The sequence below is a fragment of the Nanorana parkeri genome, unplaced genomic scaffold (assembly GCF_000935625.1).
Source record: "Nanorana parkeri isolate BGI_ZX_2015 unplaced genomic scaffold, ASM93562v1 scaffold240, whole genome shotgun sequence".
Classification (NCBI taxonomy): Eukaryota; Metazoa; Chordata; class Amphibia; order Anura; family Dicroglossidae; genus Nanorana; species Nanorana parkeri.
In genome coordinates this window covers 1,278,999-1,296,624 of record NW_017306508.1, presented here as the reverse complement: position 1 = coordinate 1,296,624, position 17,626 = coordinate 1,278,999, and the positions used below count along the sequence as shown (strand labels likewise).

Here is a 17,626-nt window from a genome sequence, read left to right as displayed (position 1 = left end):
GGATCCACCGACATGAACGATCCCATACATTGCTATGGGGACTGTTCCTGTGACTGCGTGGGTCCGCATGATCCAAACCTCCACCCGCCCAAACTGCTCCCTGCACTATTTTTGCCTTCCTGATCAGTGCGGTTTCCATACAGCTTTCAATGAAACCGCGATGATTAGAACGGTTTGGGGCGTTTTTAAATTGCTTTTCAGCGCTTAAACGCAATTAAGGACTCCCAAAACCTCCCTTTTGAGATCAGCTGGGTAACCGCGCTGATCCGCATCCACCCTGGTGTGAATGGGCTCTTAGGTTAGTGATTGGAGCCACTACTAACAAATCACAGAATTGTTGCAATCTTCTTCATGTGAGCAGAGTTTTCAACCTTTTCTTCAGTCACAGCCACCTCTACATATATGAAAAATGTCAAGGCACTCCAGACTAAAATGGAGTCCCACTTCACATCAGAGTTCTTCCCTCCATTCACATCAGGAGCTTACTTCACATCAGAGTTCTCAGCCACCCCTTCACGTCAAGAGTTCTCACCCCCTCAATTGACATCAGAGTTCTCAGCCCCCCCGATTCACATCAGAGTTCTCAGTCCCCCCTTCATATCAGAGGCCTCAGTCCCATCCCTCCCTTTACATCAGAGTTCTTAGTCCCCCTCTTCACATCAGAGTTCTTAGTCCCCCACTTCACATCAGAGTTCTCAGTCCCCCCTTCATATCAGAGGCCTCAGTCCCATCCCTCCCTTTACATCAGAGTTCTTAGTCCCCCACTTCACATCAGAGTTCTTAGTCCCTTCCTGATTGGATTTGAATGAATGAATGGTGACGCATGTTACTTGCGTGGGAGGGGTTGCTGGTGGTGCACATTACCGAGGGGGTGCTGATGGTTACCTCTGGCTTCGGCTCTGTCTGGTGTCCCCCCCAGCTGACATCACTGGTTGCCAGGAGCCAGGCAGGACACTGGCCAGAGCATCACAGGTTACAACGTCTGCAACCCCCCACATGATGCAAAGAGATGCCGCCTGAGGCAACCGCCTTGTATGTGAGCAAATGCGTGCAGACTCACAAATGAAAACCAAGCCGCTTATAGACTGACTCTAGGGGACAAGCTCCTTGATTCATCGATTAGGAGACTTTAATTGGGTTACTTTTGACTTACTGTGACGTTTACATTTTCCCTTCTTTCATCCTTCCTTGTTTTCTTTATTTTCTTATCATATTTTGTGTACAGATTGTAGCCCCCTCGGCCCCTGAATGTTGCCGAATACTCAGTTGCAGGCTGAGCTACCAAGGGTGGCTTTCAGTGAATTTCAAAGAGTGTATTTCAGTGAAAGCCTAGAGACCGCCGAGGCAATGAGATAAAGGGGAGCATTACCATACTATCACTGCATTGCACTACCAAAGGAATGACGTGGAAAATATTGAATATAAAACGAGTGCGGAAGGGTTGGGTTGGGTTGGAACTGTCTCTGTCCCCACTGGGGAGATTCAGGCCAGGACAGGAAATCTTTCCAATGGGACAAAGGCAGCAAAAACCAAAAAAATGTATTAGCATAGTGTAAGAAGTTGGAATTCAACTGTAAGCAGATCAGTATTTAAATAGTTTATATATTTAAAAAAAAAAACATTGTAAAAACATTACAGATTCCCTTTAAGAATGGACACAGACACCGCTATTGGCCAAATTACAAAAATGGCCGTCAGCAGACTGGACAGAAATACGTCAACTTTTGTTGAAAATCTCCGGAGCAAGGCCCAGGAAATCAGAATCTCTTTACGGCTATTTCTATTAATCACAATAATTTACTCGATTTTTTCGTAAGTTAGACGTTAATAGAACATTCTGGACAATAGAGATCATATTTAGCTAATGATCTTAAGATCACTGTTCTATATAAAAAGTCCTATTCGTGTTCTATCATCCCAGGGGCCGCACCTCGTGTTGTGGAATTATTTCCTGGGACTTGTTACGGGGGACGATCTCCGGTGGAATAATCGGGTACGTTGGCAGTGCTCGCTCGGTCCTTGTTCAGCCATCGTGAAGTCCCAGTGATAGCAGGACCGGGAGGAAGGCTCCCACCACCAGAGTCAGACTCTCTAACAGTCCCAGTCCTTGCTGTCTGTATTCGGATGCCCCGTGGGGTTGATTGTGCCCCCGGCCACTGATCTCCGGTAAGACGTGAACCGTGGCCACGTAGAGGAAAGTCCCAGCTGAGAACAGCATGCCGTGTCCCGTAGCGCTGAGTTTGTGCTGTGAGCTGCCCCCTGTCTGAACAACAAGAGACAGAAATCAAAATAAAGCAAACATTTTTTGACTGGACTAGAGGAAGTCCCACAAACCCCATTGATCAATCCCTGTCTAGCAGCACTGTCCATCTGGCAATCAATGGTTTTTGCAGCATTTGCATCATCTGCTGGAGCAGGGGTGGGCAAAATCCAGGCCCTCCATCTGTGATGAAACTACAAATCTGATGTAAAAATGGCGTCCAATAGAGGCCCATTTTCATGGGAATGTGGGGACTATTATTTGTGCTTTTTCCCAGTTTTATATATTTTAGTTACTGCCCCTTTAAGAGAATTTAACTGTCAATTTTTTGGCGGGAAAAATCGTTATTTTGGCGGGAAAACATTGCCACGAGGATTTCTGGAAGTTTCCACAGCCACCCTATATAAGGAGGTGCTCCTAGGAATAATCATCAGTTGGAATCCTGATTTTCAAGCAGCCTCCCCCCCCCATGTCACGGTATTTTATGTGGTTTGTCACCTCATACGAGGGGGACTATTCCCTTGAGTGATGTATTGCTCGAGTTTCAACAACTGGGCAATATGATTGGTTTTAACATTTTACTGGTTAATTGAGTTTAACTGATTATTAAAGATTGATTTAATTATTTATCCCAATAAAATGCCGCGGCCAATTAATGCCAATTCAAATTAACTAGTGTGTTTTGTGGTTATTTATTTAGATTATTAAGTTAGTATAAGCATATGTCACCTACAGTCCCATGATTCATCTGTCTCTAGGAGTCATGTCTGTGGCTGTCAAGAGTCTTGCAATGCTTCATGGCATTTGTAGATCCACAACAGCTGGAGGGCTGGAGTTTGCCACCCCTCTGCTAGAGCTACTTTCTTCCCCCATATTCCATTGACTTTAAGTGACAGGTTCTCTTGTACGAAACCCCCCACACCCACTTATACCAACGTGCCTAATGCTCCCACGTTGATTACCAGTTTTTCTGAGAATGGGGGAGCATGTGACCTCCTCCCAGGATGAAATCTTGAAGAGTAGTTGACCCTGTGAAAGCTCCAACATGGAGCTTTCACAGGGTTAGGTCACCTGGCTCTGATGAAAAACATCAGTAACAGCGGAGTGCTGTGAACGTATCAGCAGTTGAGCAAACAGTAATAGCAAAAAGTTTCCCAGCACTCTCACCAGCCAGCATGCAAAAAAAGCCCTTCCATGTGCACTTTACTGCAAAGTTGGTAACAAATTGATGAGTGCGTTTGCCATTTGTTTTGCTTGACTGATTTGGTGCAGTGACGCATGGGGGGACTCAGCTGCCGTTGTGATGTGCGGGGTCCCTTGTGCGTACCTGTGCCTTTAAGGGAGGTTGGGCTTCCTCCTGACAAACCTGCACCCAATTTGATCTTTTGCCACATGTGCTCCAAGATGGAGGCTCCCATAGTTTAGAGTTAGGACCGCACTATGTGGAGGTGCCTTGGCGCGGCTGTGCGGCTTCCACATTTTCTGCAGAAGACGTGTATCCAAACCTCTGTTTTAAACCTTAGCGGTGAGACAAGTTTTTTTGCATGCTGGCTGGTGAGTGTGCTGGGAAACTTTTTGCTATTACCGTATCAGCAGTTGGTTACAAGAGAACCTGATACTTTTGCCCTATCATCACTGTGCTGTACATATCCTGTGTAGACAGCAGAGCTGTGGGAGGGACCCAGCAGGCTCCACCCACTACCTGCATAAAGCTACAGGAGGGGCGGAGACAAGACCAGTCACCCTGCACAAGGAGTGAGAGCAGTGAGCGGTCTTTATTACAGGAAGCTCCAAGCTTCACACTGGATGACTGCACAGATCTGGAAGAAATACACAAAGCTCACCAAGATTCAAGGAACAATACACAGGACCATATATAAAAAAAATGTTTATGGTTAGCTTACCATTGTCAGAATTAAGTACGTTGTAATGGCAAGTAGGGGTGCTGCCACTGAAAATGCCAGTAGGTGCTTCTGAATTTGTTTCTTCTCTAGTCCTGCATGCATGAGGAACGAGACCAGACCAAACGCTGCTGGGGCCTGCGAGGGATAAGGAATTTCTCCATATAAGTTATTTTTTCACATTTTGCTGGAATTAGGCATGGAAGGTCTGTACACAAGTAGCAGCTTTGTGAGAAGATCATTGTAAAATAATACTTTCTACAGTTAGTTTTAAACCTTCCTCCTGCTAGTTTGCATCTTTGATCTTAGCTTCATATTAAAAATATTAATATTGACCCTTATTTACTCAACCTTAACACATATAGATGATAGATAGATAGATAGAATCTATATGCGAGTACAAAGACCTAGATGAATAGTAGGGATGCTTTGTAGATATCCGCGGACCTCTACTAGCAGCTTTATCAGATATCAGCAATGGAAAATTAATTTAAACAAACCGCTTATGATTCCAAAAGAAGGGCACAGCAGGAGAAAGGAAACAAAGAGAATGGTTATGTTTGCAAACTTTCTTGAAACCGCATTTATTCTTTAAGCCTCTCTCACCTTATGTAGGATGACTGCAAAGAAGACAATGACTTGTACAGAGACCTGAGAAGACGCAACCGCGGCCCCAAGGGCAACCCCATCAGCTGTAGAGGACAGAAGAGAGTCAGTTAGTTCAAAGCCGGTCAGATTCTCACCAGCCTCTTCTCTGCCTCCTTACAGGACTCAGGCAGTGGTTGTAGGAATACATCTTGAAGCAATCTACAGAGCTGGCTAGAACTGGCTCCTGTGGAAGACTATTCAACTTTTTTTTTACAGCTCTTACTGTAAAGAATCCGTAGGTAAGGGGAGGTTAAACCTCTTTCCCTCTAGGTGCAGATGCATTTACACATTGACATCACTTTCACATACCAGTTAATGTTTGACCCCTTTAATTTATGACGATGAGACATTTTGTGCCGCACATTTATTTGCAGTGACACGCTGTGCTATGGCCTCCGTTATGTTTCCCTTTTCATCCTTCATGTCTCACTGTACTTGTGTTACAAAGTAAAAGATTTAATAAATTAATAAAAAGCATTCTCCGAGATCCGTTCCCTTTAAAGTGCTCTTCGTCTGTACCATCCCCGATCTTATTATTGTGCTGCAGGCCTGACAGGTGTCAGGTGTTCCTGGATCGTAATGTCTAATTCTGGAATAATGACTTCTCGAGGGCCCAGCTTAGCTCAGTCTACCACGAATAGTCCATGGGGCCAATCACAGCGCAGCCCTTCATCTCCTATTCTATATACTTATAATACAACATTAGAGGATCTTTCCTCTCGGGGAGAAAATTAAATGTTTCACAGATGCTGAATTCTGGATATACATGGCCGACACCCGAGGGGAATGTAATACTCGAGCTTTAATATTTCATTATGTGAACATTTTAACATAAAAAAGGAGAAGGATTCTCCAAACAGACACGTTTGTGCTTTTTTTCTTGAGGGATAATAAAAAAGTGTATGTCTGGGTAAATAAAAATAAATAAATAAAAAAACAACATTCAGTGCATCGCTACAACTCCGGCACATTTTCCCATGCGTTACTCCTGTAGGCCCAGTTCACACCAGGACAAGTGGGGATCAGTGCGGTTTCCGCGCGATTTTAAAAAAAAGGCGGTTTTGGGCGTTTTGAGTTGCGTTTCAGAGCTGATTAAAAACTCCCAAAACTGTGCTGATCAGTGCGGTTCCATCGAAAGCTGTATGGAAACCGTGCTGATCAGCGCGGAAAAAGAAGCTCAGGGAGCAATTCGGGAGGGAGGCGGTTTGGCGCACGTGCGGTCGCATGAATGGTCCCTATAGCAATATAAGGGATTGTTCATGTCGGCGGATCCACGCGGCCGAACCGCCCCGGTGTGTAAACGGGGCCTTAAAACATCTATTGAGCTGCCAGAAATCCAGCGAGCTTTCCTGTAGTGGGTTGACTACTCTGCCTCTGTCCTTATTTCCATAACATAGGGGGTAGGAGTTCTGTAGTACAGTATAGGAGAACTCAGTCAGGAGGGCTTACAACACTGCTTGGGGTTTCAGTGCAGCAGAGTCAGAGTTGTCAGCTCACTGCTTGGAATTTTAGTGCAGCAGGGTTGTCAGTCCGGGGCTTAGGAGCGCACTGGATTTCTGGCAGATCAACAAGTATTTTCTTTACGTGTATATTTTTTAAAGGGGTAAAACACTGGAAATGTGCATGCATTGCAGAGCTGTACTGCATAGGTGGTGTTTTGTTTTTTTTTGCTCAGGTACTTTTTATCTATTATGCAAACTGACCCATTGCTACAGTCTGTCCATCCCAATTTTTGTGTCCAACCTGATTCTGGGATTTGATACATAGTGTGTCCCTGACCCAGGATTCACAGAACACTACAGGGGGACATTTATCAAGCAGATTAGTGACATAATTAGTCACAAATCAGGCCGCCTCTCCTTCAGAAAAACTCTGCGACAGGTTTACAATTCCTAAACTGCCAAATGCAACAGATTGCAAAGTCCTGAGACAGATTTATTACTGAACATGCAACAGAGTTTCCCTCTAAACAGTCACATGGGAAGCGGTCAGGGTCATGATTTATTTTATCTGCAGAGCTACTTTAGAGAAGCTGAGGAAAGAATTTATGACTTATGCTGTAACCTTGTAGTAAACCTGTCTCACTGCCCCTGTTTAGCTCAGCTCTGCCATGTAACAGAATGAATAAAGCTCCCCCTATGTCTTTTCTCTAGAGAGCAAAGCAGAGGCGGTCTCCTTTCAGACACCCTGTCTCTAATTGAAACCTTCAAAGTAGCAGTATGGAGAGAGGAGTCACTGCTCCAGCTCATGTACGTGTGTGTGTGTGTGCGCGCGCGAGCATTTCAGCTCCACTTAAGCTGGCTATACACTGCTAGACTTTTGCATGAACATTATTTTTTGGACATTCAATAATCAGAGACATTCAATTTTGGAAAATAATTCAGTTTCTTGAAATGAAAACCACATCGCTGTACAATTTTGCTTGAGAAATTATTTTTCCCCCCATTTCATCCCATTACATAGTTGTTAAGGTTGAATAAAGACACAGTTCAACGTATGTGTGTGTGTTCACTATATTCATATCCCTGTATATTGCATTCACTGAGGAGGACATCCAAAAAAGTCTCTTGAATGTGTTTATACTTTCAGCTGATACCACTACCCGGGGAAGGGAGTTCCCCAATATTACTGCTCTAACAGTAAATAATCTTCTATGCAGTTTGGGATTAAACATATTTTCTTCCAATTTCTGTTGGGCTTTTGAAGAACTCCAGGCAAACAAAAAAAGACTTACACTTGCACAGGGGCGTCCCGAGGCTTGGAGACCAGAGACCAGGTGACACCACGCCGTGACGTCATCGCGCATGTCACCCCTCCAATGGTGGCACCCCGGTGCCCCACTGCAAGTGATGCCACTTGCAGTGGGGCTACCCCTGCACTGCAAGGGTTAAGTGCCACTCTAGGGGGCTCAAATAAAGCAGAAAACTCAACTGATCCTTGGTTCTGCAGGTTCCCACCAGGCTGCTAGACTGATCCCTGCAGCCTCTTCTCCCCTGGGCTCTGACATTCTAAGCCCCACTGACATCATTAGGTCTACTGACCTACATTAGACGTGAAGACAACGAGGGTCATACCACCGTTGTAGCAGATTGGGGGGGGGAGGGGTGAGGTGAGCACTGACTGCTGGGGGGCCGAGGATCAGGGGAGTATATATGCTTTATATGAGCCCCTAGATCAGAGACAGGCAACTTCAGTCATCCACCTGTGGTGAAACTGCACATCCTATCATGCCTCTGAGGGCCATGCCTGTAACTGTCAGTCTTGCAAAGCCTCATGGGACTTGTAGTTCCACCACCCCTGCCCTAGACAAAACGAGCACTTAACCCTTGTAGTTTGGGGGTCAGTTAAAAGGAGAATTCCCTGGAGTTCTCCTTTAACTGACTTTCAAGCCTTCAGCATGATACCAGTACAACTGGAAGTGACAACAATCCAGTAAATGTACAAATGGCGCGCTCAGCTATAACTGTCCCTACGTGACTTGTAATGTGCGCAGTGTTTATGGTTAGCATTCCAGACGCACAATTCCCACAACACAATTACTTGTCACTTCCTCACTACCGGCCGAAGGTAAGCCTCACAAATCTGTGCTTCAGGACACGTCGGCGGGTAATAAAACACCAGATCCGTCTCGGGGATAACTCAAACTGCCCTCACCGGAGGATTCATCTGTTTTCAGAAGACGTTTAATCAAGATCAAGCACAGATATGGCGCTATTAGCACGGGCCAAGCTGTCCCTGGGCTGGATCCTGGATGGATGGGCTACTTATGTTTCCGAAGCAGAATCTCTTAAGGTGCCCACACACCTTACAATTTATCTGCAGATTTTCTGTGGTCAGATGGAAAAAGTGCAACAGATTGGCCCAGGTGGAGATTCCTCCATCCACACAGTGTAGCGTAGATGGAGGAATCTGTTGCACCTTTTCCATCTCACCATAAATCTGCAGATAAATTGTAAGGTGTGTGGGCACCTTTAGCCAGGCAAAGCAATAGATCTCTGCTCCATCAGTGGAAAATGATTGGCCCAATTAGTAGCTGCTGATTAGGTCACCAGAGCCCGGAGATTATCATCAGGAGCAGGCAGCATACACCCTATGGCTAGAAGGCATTATAACAATTGAAGGTTAATCAGATTATATTTTACTTTCCCTGGTTCCGCCTTCCCCCCTCCAGCAACATGCTAATGATATTTTTCAATAAGAACCTTTCCATCTTCATTACATTTGTTATTTAAGTCCCGGTGACATCATCACTGGTCTCTGTGCTTCTCTAAGCAATGCAGGTGGTAGGGGCAGGCGGGGGGGCTGTATATAGCTGAGTACTCCTCTCAAGAGCTCTGATGCAAGCAGTGGGCTGTCTCAGAGGAGGAGTTATGCAAATATCAAAATGCCTTGATCAGTATGTATAAACCTGGAGGAATGGGTGTACCTAGGGAGGATGCACTTGTGGCGTCACAAGTGGGGTGCGGCCCGCACCCGGGTGACACCGAAATGACTAGCAGTCAATTTGGTGTCACCCCCTATGAAAAGTCAGGCTCTCGGTCACGGACCGAGAGCCAGACAGTGTCAGGAGAGAGGAGGGGACCCGGCGGCATACATCATCTCGCCGGGGGAACGCCCACCCCCCCTCCCCCCCCTCTATCTGCCCGTGTCCATCACCAAGATGGCCGCCGCCAGGAGTCAATAATACGACCGCGCATGCGCGATGACGTCACGGCGGGGTGTCACCCGGTCTCTGCTCCGGGTGTCACTCAGCCTTGGGACGCCCCTGCTTAAGACCAACCTAGATAACACCCAAATGTGATGCTGAGCCTCCATGTTTGTATTAGCTGAAATCCAATGAGTGAAAGTAGGTGGGCCAGCGACACCTAGGAAATTAGTTGGGCTCTGATTGGCGGCACCTTCTAATGCACATTGTGAGAAGCTCGCCGTGTGCGGTTATATCAGAGTAAGACATTTCAGTCCAGGAGAGGGGCCGGTACAACTGTGCAAGACTGAAGGGAAGGCCGGAGTTACATGTAAAATTAAAGGGCAATACAACTATAGTAAACGTTGGAGTTCACTCAGGTGACCTTAAAGGGTAACTCCAGACAAAACTTCTTTTTGTTTAGTTTTGATACTTTTATTGTTGTCTGAACGATTCTTTGGGAGATTACCTCTCACTTCCTGTCCTTGACAGGAAGTGAATATCTGCATTGTGAGCACATATAGAAAAAAAAAGCTAAAGGGAGGTTCCAGCATCCCCCTACCCTACGATAAAAAAAGTGTTCTCATAGCCAACTGCACCCCTGTTGGAGATTTGCCCTTCCTTACTGTTCTGGGGTCAACATTGTCAGTGAGTAAGAAATGAGAAACAAAAAAAGTCTGCAACAAGGAAACAGACAACAATAAAAAGTTGTCAGAAGATTTAACCCTTGGTGTCCTTGTCCCTGCATTCTGTCCTGGCGACACTGTTGTCACTGGGACAGGTAGTGAGAGGAAATCTCCCCAACAAAACCTCACAGATCCTGGTTAGGGAGCCTCGGCCCTCCAGCTTTGCTGTAACTACGCATCCCATCATGCATCTGCCTCTGGAAGTCATGTCTGTGGCTGTCAGAGTCTTGCAATGCCTTATGGGACTTGTAGTTCCACAACAGCTAGAGGGCTGAGGTTCCTACCCTTGTCATAGACTATAAAAAAAAAACCCTAACAGAGATTCCAACCCATCACCTCTGTATCCGAAACTGAAAAAGAACATTTTTGCTGGACCCTTTGGGCCCCGACATGCTTTGCTCATGAGCTCCCCATACCCTGCAGCACATGGCTGTCCCTGGTTTGTGCCCAGTCTACCAGGTGACATTTACCTGCAGCGTGGATGACCAGACCCAGCGTGGCCGTGATGCTCGTTCCTGCAGACATTCCCGTCCTGGGGTCTGAAAACAAAGCAATGATTATCATTATTATCAGTTTAGACCGGGGGTGGGCAATTCATTTCCTTGAGGGGCCACATGAGACACTGATGGCTGTGAAGGGCCGAACCGATTAACACACAGTACAGCACACCGACCGTGCATTACAATGCAACAGGTGCGTTGCCCCGGCATTCTTTTAAATGGCACACCAAAGATACCTCCTGGCCACAATGCGATTAATTGCGCCGCAACACACTGTACCGCTATATTGTGCATTGTGGTGCAGTTGAAAAAAGTAATGCATGCAACACACCTGCTGCACTGTAACACACAGTAGGTGCGTTGCTCAGTACCATGAGTTAGTCGCTGCTTAGCGGGTACCTCAGCAGCCGGCACACACGTTAAACACACCGCGGTCAGCCACCCATAACAGAGTGCAGGTCGATGGGCTGGACCACCGCACACCCAAGGCCCGGAAAATGCCCAGGCCTGGTCTAGTATGAAAGGCAGACAGCAACATTTCCACTGAATACCTTGTTACCACTCAAGGAAAGAAAAAGGGGAAAACAACTATTTAAGCATGACTGGACTATAGCATTGCAATTCATTTTAACATTTTTTGGGGACACATAGAGCTTTCTTTTGGAGGTATATAATCACCACTGGGGAGGGGGGGGGGGTTATTTTTTACTATATAATTTTAAAAAGTACCGTCAATTTTGGAAAAAAAATTAATGTTTTCCCTACGTTATGTTAAAAAAAAAATTCTTACCCATATTTTTGGTAAAACATAAGGCACGGGGTCACGTCGGGTAAATAGACACCAAACATGTCAAGCCTCAAAATTGCGTGTGTCCGCAAAATCAAAAAAAACGACCACACCGAAAATTGGTCATAGGCTGCGCTTTAAACGCTTTTACTGCTCATCGGGTTAGTGTTATCAATGATTAATGGCCCTAAAATTATTGCACTGCAACATTCGCAGTGATATGTAACATGTGTGGCACAATAGGTGTTTTCGCACGTAGATGCACGAGACGCATGTTTGCGTGTATTTAAAAAAAAATTATACTTTTTTTTATTACTCCTTTTTCTTTTTTTTACACTTAAATGTATAAGGCTAAGAAACCCCCTATGTGATAGCCAATTTACATGACAGGTCCTCTTTATGGAGACATCAGGGGTCTCCAAGACCCCTGTCACCTAGGGACCCGCAGAGAAGCTGATGAAGCAGAGACCTGCTTCACCAGCTTCTTCCCAGTTTCTGTAGCCGGGAAAGACAGCTGAATGCGGAAGTGATGTAATATACATCACTTCCTGAATTCGGGGGACTGGAGAGGAGATCAGAGGGAGATCGTGTACCGATCTACCTTTGATCTCCTGTGACAGTGCAGCCGTGCCGGGAACAGCCGATCTCGGGACCGGCAACGGCAGTAACAGCGACTAGTGATCTAGAGACGCCTGATCGCTTGAATGTAAAGCTCCCGGCCGGGCGTTTAATTAAAACAGCCAGCCGGGAAGCTACTCATCCAGCTCCGGCATCTTCTCGTCACAGACAAGAGGACGAGTGGATTTTTTAAGCCCTGCTTACGATGCACAAACTAAATGTCATTCAGCTAACTTTTACACCTAATTTAAGGTTAACTTGCTGTACCTTGCTTTGGTAAATCACAGGTTCACTTTACATGACACCGGGTCACTTTTACATGACATTAGGGATGAAACTCACCATGATGAGAGCAGTAGCTTCCTATCTGGTCCACGATAAACATCAGAATAAATCCGGTGACCAGGAAGACCCCAATGAAGAAGTGGGGTGGGATAGTAGAAGCAATTTCTATGACTTCCTCCTCCATCGCCACAGCCTCTGTCATATTGACATTCTGGGCAACATTCAAGCATTTAGCTGGAGATCCTGCCAGAAAGACACAAACCCAACCACTGTGATTATGTAATACAGGTATTGATATAGTGACACTTTACACAGCGCTTCACCTACTGCACACATTCACATCAGTCCCCGCTCTCAAGGAGCTCACAGTCTAAGGTCGCTATCTTACATGCATACATAAACATACTGGGACCGATTTAGACAGGAGCCAATTAACCTACCAGCATGTCTTTGGAGTGTTGAAGGAAACTGGATTACCCAAAAGGAAATCCATGCAAGCACAGGGAGAACGTACAAACTCCATGCAGATAGTGTCATGTTTGGGATGCAGAAAGAAAATAACATCACAAGCACTCCAAAGTATAATCAAGCAATAGTCCATTTATTGGCACATTGTCATTCAAATGCAAGCGCTTTCGGGGCCTCAGAGGGTCCCCTTCATAAGGCTTCATCATTCTGAGCCTGATGAAGGGGACCCTCTGAGGCCCCGAAAGCGCTTGCATTTGAATGGCAATGTGCCAATAAATGGACTATTGCTTGATTATACTTTGGAGTGCTGGTGACGTTATTTTCTTTCTGATCTTATCACAGTGCCATCCGTGGCCACTACAAGCACCCACCCGTCCGCATGGGTCTTTTCTCTTCGGTAAGGAGTGCAGTGAGATCTTTTGATTTCTGAATATGTTGGGGATGCAAATGCGAACCCAATGCTGCAAGGTGGGTGTGCTTACCACTGAGTCCCTCTGCTGTACAAATGTGAACTCCCTGGAGTATCCAGCACTGGGGGGCAGATTGTCAAATGCTTAGCAAAACTCCAGAAACTGAACTATATGTACAAAGTATCTTGACATCCCTCCAAATGAATGGGTTCAGGTGAAGGATACTGTTAACACTACAACATATAAAGTCATTTTAGATCATTTTGACTCCAACCTTTGCAACCGTTCCAGCCAAAACATTATGTCCAGAGACAACCAAAAACCTTTAGGGATTCCACTAACCTTTAGAAGATCCCTCCAGCAGCTCAATCCCCTCAGGTATAATTATAGCCAGCGCTGTTCCACAGAGCAAGCCGGCACCCAGCACACTGATAAACTGCAACTTTTGCTGAAAGGAGAAAAATACAGAAAAGGAAAAGCCGTTAGCAGGGATGAACTATGACTTACTGCCAACTTAGACATTGCAAATAAATACAGCTGTCATTCCTCCCACGTGTTGTGGAACTACTAATCCCAGGGGGATCATTACATTTCTTACTGTCATGACAAGCAGAACTAAGTAACCAATGGCATAATAACAGGTACACTGATTCCTGCAAATTAAGCATTCTGCCACCTGCCCCATGGCCTCTGGGGGCTAAAAGCTAACCCTTAATTAAAGGGTCAGTTCATCCAAGGGATTTATTAAAACCCAATGACAAAAATTAAACATATTGCAGCTATCAGTCCTTAGATGTAGTGGCTGCATTAGGTTCCCTTTTTTCAGGCTAGGACAAGAAGTGTGTTAGGACCACAGAACACTTCCCCCTCTCCTCATCGCCATAACATTGGGGGCTCTGTAGTCCATAGAAGAGAATTAGGCAGGGATGATAAATTACAGCAGAAACTGAGTTGTCAGCTCAATCTCAAGTTTCTTAACCACTTCTGCTTTCATACGGCTTATACAGCAATTTTAATCATTTTTGCTATGGGTTTATTTATTCAGAGATGATGATTTAATTACTTCATTTATGACAAAATAACACATACATTTTTGGGGGGAGGGGACAAACTAGGCTTTCTTTGTCAATATTGTCTTACAAAATTATTTTATTTTCTATGTGTTATTTTAATTTTACAAATAGCAGTTTTACAGTAAAAGGAAAAAAAAAAGTATTTGTTTTATTCTAATTTAAAACAACACTAAAATAATGTACACAGAATTGCGCGGTTATTTGCAAATAAAGTAACTTTTTTTGTTAGATTTTTGCATATTTTTTATGCAACACTGAAAAACAAAACATAAGTAAAAAAAAAAAGGCAATTGTCTGAATTTAAAAAAAATATCTCCACAAAAAGCAGCTAAAGGAAGAAGGGTGGGAGTGGGGTGGGGGGGAATAATTAGGGTTGATTAGCTTTAACTTAGGGTTAATAGGGGGTTATTTAGTAATGCATTTATTTAAAAGGTTTTTTTAAAGGTTTCTTTCACTGATGTCACATGTAGATTAAAGGTTATACCTTGAAATAGTAGAAATAGTAAATACAACATAACAATACATTGATACACTGTATATCTATAAAAAATACAATCAAGGCCACTGGACTTGCTGTATCTTTCTTGAAGATGTTTCGCTGGTCATTTGACTAGCTTTTGCAGGTCAAAAACTTTTTTGAATTGATAAAGCCAGTCGGATGACCAGCGAAATGTCTTCAGGAAAAATACAGCAAGTCCAGTTGTCTTGATTTATTTTTTACAGATATACCATGACCTGGATGAATGAGAACCTTCACAGACATTGTTAAATTGTATTACTCAATGACAATTGTAGACTGTCTGCAAGTGTCATTTTTTACAGGAGTGGCTGCATTCTAACAGCTGCTCCTGCTATGTAATACAAGGCTATTGCCAGTTTTATTTTGATAACGCAGGAAGCAGTGAGGGGTCTCGTCCACACCAGATACAGTGCGTTCTGGCCCGATTCTTGCCAGAGCGCACTGCATCGCATTGTGGCCGGCTCACTATGTTGTGGGGCGGGAGGGGGCGTGCCGGTCCTTTGATGTGAATGGCACCGTAGCCATGCCCTCAGGTCGCAATGTGACTGGCCGCACGGGATCACAAGGCACATTATGCCTGCGGTCTGATCCGGTCCGAACAAAATGCTGCAAGCACTATTTTGTTCGGACCGGACCAAAGGCAAAATGTGCCATGCCAGAGGGCATGGCTACGGTGCCATTCACTTCAATGGACCACTACGCCCCCTCCTGCCGCACAACATACTAAACCGGCCACAATGCGATGGGAGTGCATTCTGGCCAGAATCGGGCCGGAATGCACTGTATCTGGTGTGAACGAGACCTGACAGGAAAGATGAGCTGAACATACTGTACAAGGAGATATGTCCTAGAAACTCAGGGCATATTTCCTACATTTAAAATACTCAAATGGTGAACATAATCCTGTGCAGGTAACATAAGGCACCTCCCCAACATCCCTGCCTCCCAAATATACAGATAAAGCCCCATAACATTTTTCTAACAGTCAGACACATGTGAAATGATTACAAAAATGAGACCCTGTGTGTGCTCACCCCTTTAGAGCAGCATGTCACAGCTGAAAAGTTATAGGGAAACCAGAGTGGAATGAAGGTGACTGAGGGACACACAATTTTTGTAAGCACCCATTGCAAATGCCAGTCAAGTCTCAGAGCTCATGAAGGAGAAGAACATTGCTGCATATTTATGAATCGGTCTGATCTTTGTTCTAGAAGAGCTCCTTTTATATTCTACACACTTTGATCATTCTCACTCCGGCCATTCACAGCTCATCAGAAAGCAGGCTTTGGTGAATTTCAAAGAGATCCCAATTCTGAGCAATTTTATCATGTCTTTTCAAGTCTACGAGCAAAAGCGTTGCATCCAGTAATTAAAATCAGCCTTTTAAGACACTGTGGTTGCAGTGACAATTCAGAATTGGCAGGCAGGCTTGCAATCTAAATATTACAGCTATAGGTCCTAGATATGGATAACATGGGAGGGTTAGGGTTAAAGGGTTTAAGGTGGATGTGAAACCCAACAATTAAACATTGCCATTTGCTCTCTTTTGGTCTGTTAATTATTTCCAAGAAAGTGTCTTGTTCTACCTATTCAACAAATGCAAAAAATACCTGTTGATCCTGCCAGAAATTCAGAGCTCTCCCATGCACTCTTCCTGTCTTATCTCAAGGAGCCCAATTAGTCCCCCCACCCCCAAGTTCTAAACTAGGGACTACATAACCATTACTCCCTATGTTATGGAGATGATGGGTGTAGGAGGGATTCTGTAGTTTAGAAAGAGAAAGCTGGGCAGGGCTGACACCATTTTTTTTTATTTCAGTGCAGAAAAGGTAAGTGTTGTCAGCCTAAAAGAGGAAATCAGGAGTTAAGTGCATATCTGGCAAATCAACAGTTATTTTTTCTGTAGTTGCCGGGTCTTTAAAGGGATAAAACATGGGTGTTCAGCATGTATTGCAGAGATGTGCTGTATATGTGTTATTTTTTCCCCTAACATATGCTTTTGGTGAAGTTGAATAGATGATCTGTATTACAAAGGCTGTGTGTGCATGTGACCATAACACATTCATCACTGTATTATTAAGCATTGCCGAGACTGCTGTTGACACTGACCCTGTACACCTCCTCCCCCCACCCCATGACATTTCCAATCAAGAAGAGCTGATGTCACATGTACAAGAGGAGACTTTAGAATTGCTGTTGCTAGTCACAGATCCCCTTTGCTGGCTGTCCAATAGAGGGAATTTGTTTAGCTGACGTAGTAATATAAATTTTTTGTCCTCAGAGCTTTTAGTCATCCCGGCCAGCACTGAAATTAAAGCTGGCCGTACCATGCTCAATTTTCAGGACTGTGAATGGCCCTCTATGTTCGACAAAAGTCAATTTTGTCATAATATAAAATTATAGTGGTCCTTATTATTGCTACTACAACTATTGTTTTTCTTTTTATTGACTACCACACCATCTCTACCAGCACTTGCATGCTGTGGCGTCTATTCTTAAGGGTGGGAAGGCTTAGAATTTTACACTGAGACCCTAAAATCTCAGAGGCCAAAAAAGACTTGTGAGCTACTGGGCACAAAAGTAGTTAACTGGGAATTAATGTTAAAACTGAATTCCCTGCACTGATGCACCTCTTCCCTGACTTCTGTCCAAGGCATTGGTCCCATGTACTGACTATAATGACAGCTCTCTTGCTACCTGTCCCTTATTTAGACATGCTTTATGTTAAGATTAATTATAGTTGGGGGGGGGGGTTTAAAATTTCCCTTGGGGACCATGATTTGTTG

The 17,626-nt window shown here is 44.6% G+C and overlaps 1 protein-coding gene across 1 annotated transcript in view; it reads right to left on the bottom strand.

Annotated features, from left to right (window-relative positions):
* Positions 1-1,587: 1,587 nt before the first annotated feature.
* The window catches only part of LOC108787058 (zinc transporter ZIP9-B-like), a 27,285-nt gene continuing 11,246 nt past the window's right edge, over positions 1,588-17,626 (bottom strand). Inside the window, exons 2-7 of the mRNA XM_018556502.1 lie at positions 13,590-13,695; positions 12,427-12,612; positions 10,650-10,718; positions 4,768-4,853; positions 4,165-4,299; positions 1,588-2,263 (exon numbers count right to left, since the gene is read on the bottom strand). Of these exons, the coding sequence (XP_018412004.1) occupies positions 2,024-2,263; positions 4,165-4,299; positions 4,768-4,853; positions 10,650-10,718; positions 12,427-12,612; positions 13,590-13,695 (822 nt within the window). The 3' untranslated portion in view covers positions 1,588-2,023. The remainder of the gene's footprint in view (positions 2,264-4,164; positions 4,300-4,767; positions 4,854-10,649; positions 10,719-12,426; positions 12,613-13,589; positions 13,696-17,626) is intronic.